Here is a 7,500-nt window from a genome sequence, read left to right as displayed (position 1 = left end):
CCTCCGATTTCTCCCTCCTCCGCCAGCCTCCCCTCTGACACGAGGCAGCCTCACATACACAGGGTTCCCGCGCTGGTCTTAAAAAGTCTTCAAGTCTAAAATCCAGCAATCCGATTTATAAGGCCTAAAAAGTCTTACATTTCAGTTATTAGGTCTAATAGAATGAGGTGCTAGGTCTTAAAAATCAGATTAGCTTGTCCTGCAAGGAAATCAGTCGGACCACATCTATTTACGCGGCAGTTAATCAAGCTGGAACCGATATTTATTTTATATGAATTATCCTTCAGACTTTTGTGTCTGTATGGCAGTGAAATCCCTAATTTCATCACCTTGAGGATGACAAATTATCATATGGTGTCTCAATAGGGCTAAAATGATATCCAAAGAGGTCTAAAAAAGGTCTAAAACGGTCTTACATTTGTCTTGTTGAAGCTTGTAGGAACCCTGCACACAGTAGAACACTGAGCCGACAGCTCCGAGAGCCTGGTTGTTTGTTCCCCCCTGGTGCAGCAGAGCTACCTGGTTTAACAGCAGGTCAGGAGGGTTTACTGCAGTACTGTGTGTTTCACCTTAGCGCTCCGCCCACCGGGGGGGTAGCATTGGCTCTCAGCCCTCAAGGCCTCAAGACTGTAAACAAGACACAACAGCTCCTGAGAAGTCCTTTGCTCTCCCTCTCTCTCTCTGTCTTTCTAGCTCTCTCTCTCTCTGTCTTTCTATCTCTCTCTCCCCCTCTCTCTCTCTCTCTCTCTCTCTCCCTCTCTCTCTCTCTCTCTCTCTCTCTCTCTCTCTCTCTGTCTTTCGATCTCTCTCTCCCTCTCTCTCTCTCTCTCTCTGTCTTTCTATCTCTCTCTCCCTCTCTCTCTCGAAAACACTCTGTCAAATCTGCCAGGGGAAATGAGTGCTGACGTGAGGAGCCGTCAACACTGGTTCGACGGGAACGGCAGCCGCCTCTCCGATGACTAGTTTGAGGGATTAATAGTCACCGTGGTAACCTTGAATGTTGATGGGAACATTAGAGGGGTTTCTGGGTAAAGCTTAGCTGTAGGCGATGTTTCTGAAAGAACTCTGTGGACGAGCTTCTTGACCGATGTGTGTGGCTTTATTTTACAGTTAGGTACTGATGGTTGTGGAAATGTCTGGTTTACCAGAGACTGGAGGGAGAACAGGCCACCCACACACACTGCTTTTCTTAGATGTTTTTTTTAGACCTTGATGAAGATGCTTAAGAAATAGACAATGATGATAATGATGATGATGATGATGATGAAGATTAAGAAGTAGACGATGATGATGATGATGATGACGATGATGAAGATGAAGATGATGATGATGAAGTAGATGATGGATGATGATGATGGTGATAATAGTGATGATGATGATGATGATGAGGATGATGATGATGATGAGAATAATAGTGATGATGATGATGATGGTGATGATGATGAGGATGATGATGAGGATGAGGATGATGATGATGATGATGATGATGATAGTGATGATGATGAGGATGAGCCATCGGGAACCATGAGCCCAGCACTCTTTATGGATAGGTGATTCACCTACTTAGACAAATGTATTCGTTGTAAGTCGCTTTGGATAAAAGTGTCTGCTAAATGCCCAAAATGTAAAAAAAATTAATAATACGAAAAAATAAGGATGATGATGATGATGAAGATGATGAAGATATTGTCTTGTTGCAGGAGAACCGTGTGGCGTTGCAGAGCCGTGCTGTCGCCTACGTGAGCCTGGACAGTCCAGTCAGGGGGACTGAGACCCTCCTCTCCACCGCCTCCCCCTCCCTCCTCCAGCTCGCCTCAGACATCCAGAAGGTACCATAGCCCTTACCCTAACTCACCCTTACCCTTACCCTAACTCATTATAAACCTGGATATTGTACCAAACAGGCAAAAATATTGTTGTAGAATGAATTGATTCTTAATAGATTTAGTAGAACTTATAAAGCACAAAGAGCTTAGATCAATTGTCTCCAAAGATTACCTTTAATTAAGCAAAGTTACATGAGCGCAGAGAGAAACGAGCAGACCAATAAGCAAGAAGCAAAAGCCAAAAAGCCAAAAAGCCCCCAACGATGGGTGGGACTCCTATAGAACTGTCCTTGGTCATGAGGTCACTATTATTGGGAACCAATCATATTATACAAATCTGTGATTACACAAGTTATGGGCCCGGTCCATAGTCAGAATTATTCACTGCGCCACAGATCTTGGCCCATCCCTTACAGGAAGGAAATGGACCTTCCTTGAGTGCTAGATTCACCGAACTGTAGAGAGACTTCAATTTCTCAGTATAAAATGATATAAAACCACAACACTACCCTTACCCTATCTCATTCTAAACGTGTATATTGTACCAAACAGGCAAAAATATGAACATAACAGGAGACAATAAGCTGTGGTACAGAAGCCGTGCTGAAGAGATTTATATTCTCTTTGTGGACTTGTCCTTTAGACTTCATCCGTCCCCCAAATGCAAAACAAAATCCGAATTTCTTTCAACCTTAAAGGTTGTTTTGTAATTGTTTGTTTGTTTGTTTATTTGGATCCACCATTCGATACAGCAAATATGCAGTAGCTATTCTTCCTGGGGTCCTCATACCATACTTTCAAACATTTTTTTCAGACAATCCACTTCCATTACATTCATACATACATACATACAGTAGCTCTATTATTTACTTTTTAGTTGAAGACAACTTAATAACGAAATAAAGAAAAATACTACAGAAAGAAAAGTGGAGAGGCAAAAACATAACTCTCCTTACCTTTGGGATCACAAGATCAATTCACCAGTGAGAAAGACTTAATTGTTTTTAGGGTATCCCATATGTAAACAGATACAGGATAAGATAGTATAAAGCTGTTTTGCAGTTTTTCTGTGTAGGAGGCAGGCTAAAAAAAGAAGCGCCCTCTAGTATGATCTCTATGTGTAAATAGCAGATTTACATTCTAAAAAGGGGGTCTATTTTACCTACTAGTAGGTAAAATGGGCCCTGCTGTTGTAGTGTTAAAGATGAATTTTGTAATTCAACGACAACGACAAAGCAGGCTCCCCATGACATTTTTGGTAAACAGCTTAGGTGAAGGGCCGGAGTAATGTAAGAACTCCCAATTTCACCAACAAGGCTTTAGAATGTAGGACTAGCCATTCGTTCATTTTAACCATGTTTTGAAGCTTATATTTTGGGTTCTGATTGGCTAAGGCAGTTTGTTCGTGAGTCATTCATAAGTTATGTTCTTCACGAATCAATGGCTGTACATCATTAATTTAAAAGTCCCAAAAAAGGATGTACCAATTACCGATCTTTTAAAATCCTTGCAAATTGGCCATTTACAAAGACTCAGTCACAGAAAAGTGCCCATCCTCCCCATCCGCCCTATGACGGTGAATAATTACACCCTGTGATAGAGGACAGAAGAAAAAGGCTAACATATTTAAATGTTAAAAGTTGTCAGTGTGTCCTTCCTGGCGAGCTAAGCTACAGGGCTCTGTGTTCTCCGGCTGGTACAGAGGGTCAAAGGTCGAGGTCTAGTGGCAGACTGTTCCATTATTTTCCTCTCTAACCATAATCCTCTTCATTAACCTAAATGCCAGCCCACCTGTGACATTTACTGGTAATAAAAGGAGCCTATGACTGCCATGCCAGCACAGACTTAATCACATAGTACTGTAGTAGAGCGACTGTCTCAAAAAGAGAGAGAGAGAAAGAGATGGAACCACCTTGGCATTTTTGTTTTTTGGGTGGGGGAAGGGGTTTGTGGTTGGTGTTTGAAATGAATACAGATTTCTAAATATTTTAGGGCTAGTGTACTAATGTATGTAGTACACTCTAGTTGACTTTAGTAAGTAAGTAACGTTTATTTATATTGCACAAATGTACAACGACAAACAGCCACCCAAAGTGCTTAACCGATAAAAAGATAAAGAGAAAAACAAGATAAAAGAGATAAAATACTGATTAAAAAAACAGATAAAATAGATAAAATACACTAAAAACAAGGTGCAATACAAATAAAAGTGCAAAGAGTGCAGTGTCGGCAAGGCAGGCTCACCTCAGGTCAAAGGCCAGGGAGAAGAGATGTGTTTTGACTAGTTTTTTAAAAGCCTCAATGCTCTGGGTGGATCTGATGCGGAGGGGGAGACTATTCCAGAGCCTAGGGGCGCTTTGGAGAAGGCTCTATCCCCTCTTGTTTTTAATTTAGTCCTGGGGACCTCCAGAAGCAGTTGGTCAGCTGACCTAAGGGCTCTGGATGGAGTGTGGTTGCTTTACTCTGTACCATGACAGCAGAGATGACCGGAAGCCGTAGTGGGACTTGGGGGGAAACAAGAAACTTTCCCTCTACACATTTATTTATTCATTTTCTGACTGCAAAGTAGGAGTTAGTAGTTAGAGAGCTGCTCGTCCCACCACAGCTGCAGTGCTGTCCTCTCTCGCCTCTTCTCTTTGTACCTAATTGTCCATTCAGCTGCAGCCCAGACTCCGGATGCCGCCTATCGTGCCATTCATCTTCCAAAGTAGCACTTTGAGAGGCCCCAGGTATGCTCAACAGTCTCAATATTTTGAGACACCCCTAACAAGACATAATGCCTGCTACTTATCTTACTTTGCAGCTGTCTTCAAGGGCAGAGATGGCACCGCGCTCAGGTGTTTCCGATGGGTGCTTGGGAACCAATTAGAATAAAAACAGATACTTCTTTGGGGGATTACTGAAAGCCAGAGCACACAAAATAAATAGAGGGACTTTCATCATTTAATTGGGTGGGTCGTCCATGTATGGGGCTGAGTGAGTGGTGTGTGTTCCAGGATTGGTTGTGGGTTTACAATGAAAGAAGTGCGTTGTCATCCCTCCCCGTGAAATCCTCTCTCCCCTGCCATCTCCCCCGCCAACTCCCCCACCATCTCCCCCTCCATCTCCCCCCACCATCTCCCCCATCCTCTCCCCCTCCATCGCATTACCCTCTCCCCCTCCATCTCCCTCACCCTCTCCCCCAACATCTCCCTTGCCATCCCTTCTAGACGAAAACATCAACCAGTCCTGGAGTTCTGGTGTGTGAAGAGAGAGAGAGGTGTTTTTGTTGTATGTTTCACGAAACAAAGCGCTGTAAATAACCACGTACTTGGTCGTTGTGAAAGCCATTGTGTGGGATTAGCATTTGGGCCAACATGTGTACTATAGAGTTTGCATGATTGTATGCCAAGAGGGAGGCTGGCGGAGGTAGAAATCTGAAAGATTTATTGTAATGCATGGGCGGAATGAAAAATGGACTCAAACGCGTTACCATTCTTCATTGCCTTCTGTGCATTACAATGAGCCCCGTCTACCCCTGTTGCTGAATGCTCTGGAGAACAATGGATTTACTATTGTGCGACCAGGCGTGTTGTTTTTATGGAGACATTCCTCGGTTTTACACACCGACAGAACAATATGTAAACAACAGAGGGCTGTGGAGGCCTTTCCGCTGTAATCTGATGGTTGAACTGTGGTCCTATTCTGTCTGTGGACACTGGCTCACACAACAACATGTCTTCTGGACTCGTCTAGCTCTGTCTGTTCTGATACCAGATCCCCCATGCTGATAGGCCTGCTCTAAACCCTGCTAAGCCATAATAATCTACTTTAAAGACACCATCTATTGCTTTTTCCAGCAGCGGATGAGAGATTGGAGGCAGGATTGATTGATTCACTGTATGTCGTTGTTGTGGTGAGACCGCCGGACTTATTCGCACACAAACAAGGTTGGAGGGAATGGATTTAGATCACAAAAGATTTTCTGTCTGAGCTGATCTTTATCTGGGAAATATCGGGTGGCATAAAATGTCATTCCCGTCTAGGGTTCCGGCCCCGAAGACCACAGTGGGCATAAATAATTCGAAATTACAATGGATAACCGCAAGAAATCTGTCATCCATTATTCATAAATGTCTCGTGAAATATATATACAATATACGGATGCATGCATTTTTAATCTATAGCGACGAGGGGCAACATATTTCACTATTGAGGAGGTAGAGCCGCTATATATAGGAAGAAGCAGAGCCCCAGTAATGACCTACTTCAGCCTCGACTTCTGTCTCCCAGAATGCCGAGGGGAGGCTGGCGGAGGTAGAAATCGGAGGACGGGCTCATTGTAATGCACGGGACGGAATAAGGAATGGACGTGGTGTGTTTCAATACCGTTCCTCATTCCGTCCCATGCATTACAATGGGCCCGTCCTCCGATTTCTACCCCCACCTGCCTCCCCTGGAAGGTGTTGATAGTGCAGTGAACTAGGAGGGGTGCTGAGGGAGTCTATTAGCGTTGTTTGAGTGCACTCGCTTTGAAAGTGGGAGACCCCGAGTTCAATCCCCCGCTAGCGGTTGCATGTTATACACCTTGTTCACTGCAACGCGACGGCATATACCGTATCACACATGTGCTAGCAGAGCCTACCCGGTGTAAAGCCCCCAGCCCCAGAGTGGACCCTAAACATCAGGGGTCCAAAACCTCTTCAAACCTGTCTCTTGTGTTTAGCTTGACATAAGTGACCTATATAAACTCTGACAGACTGATTCCAAACCCATTTAGAGGAAGAGTCTCACCTCGTAATCCCCTCACAGAAGTCATTTAGAGGAAGAGTCTCACCTCGTAATCCCCTCACAGAAGTCATTTAGAGGAAGAGTCTCACCTCGTAATCCCCTCACAGAAGAGTCTCACCTCGTAATCCCCTCACAGAAGAAGAGTCTCACCTCGTAATCCCCTCACAGAAGAGTCTCACCTCGTAATCCCCTCACAGAAGAGTCTCACCTCGTAATCCCCTCACAGAAGAAGAGTCTCACCTCGTAATCCCCTCACAGAAGAGTCTCACCTCGTAATCCCCTCACAGAAGAGTCTCACCTCGTAATCCCCTCACAGAAGGAAGAGTCTCACCTCGTAATCCCCTCACAGAAGGAAGAGTCTCACCTCGTAATCCCCTCACAGAAGAGTCTCACCTCGTAATCCCCTCACAGAAGAGTCTCACCTCGTAATCCCCTCACAGAAGGAAGAGTCTCACCTCGTAATCCCCTCACAGAAGAAGAGTCTCACCTCGTAATCCCCTCACAGAAGAGTCTCACCTCGTAATCCCCTCACAGAAGAGTCTCACCTCGTAATCCCCTCACAGAAGAGTCTCACCTCGTAATCCCCTCACAGAAGAGTCTCACCTCGTAATCCCCTCACAGAAGAAGAGTCTCACCTCGTAATCCCCTCACAGAAGAAGAAGAGTCTCACCTCGTAATCCCCTCACAGAAGAGTCTCACCTCGTAATCCCCTCACAGAAGAGTCTCACCTCGTAATCCCCTCACAGAAGAGTCTCACCTCGTAATCCCCTCACAGAAGAAGAGTCTCACCTCGTAATCCCCTCACAGAAGAGTCTCACCTGGTAATCCCCTCACAGAAGAGTCTCACCTCGTAATCCCCTCACAGAAGAGTCTCACCTCGTAATCCCCTCACAGAAGAAGAGTC

The 7,500-nt window shown here is 44.7% G+C and overlaps 1 protein-coding gene across 1 annotated transcript in view; it reads left to right on the top strand.

Moving 5' to 3' along the window:
* naaladl2 (N-acetylated alpha-linked acidic dipeptidase like 2) overlaps window positions 1-7,500 on the top strand; it is a gene marked incomplete at both ends in the record, with an annotated part of 166,210 nt that overhangs the window by 54,143 nt on the left and 104,567 nt on the right. The window contains one exon of the mRNA XM_080547415.1: window positions 1,701-1,829. Coding sequence (XP_080403541.1) covers window positions 1,701-1,829 — 129 coding nt within the window. The remainder of the gene's footprint in view (window positions 1-1,700; window positions 1,830-7,500) is intronic.

The sequence above is a fragment of the Nansenia antarctica genome (genome assembly GCF_963989245.1).
Source record: "Nansenia antarctica genome assembly, chromosome: 17".
In the NCBI taxonomy this organism is placed as follows: Eukaryota; Metazoa; Chordata; class Actinopteri; order Argentiniformes; family Microstomatidae; genus Nansenia; species Nansenia antarctica.
This window is presented reverse-complemented; position numbering and strand designations above follow the sequence as displayed.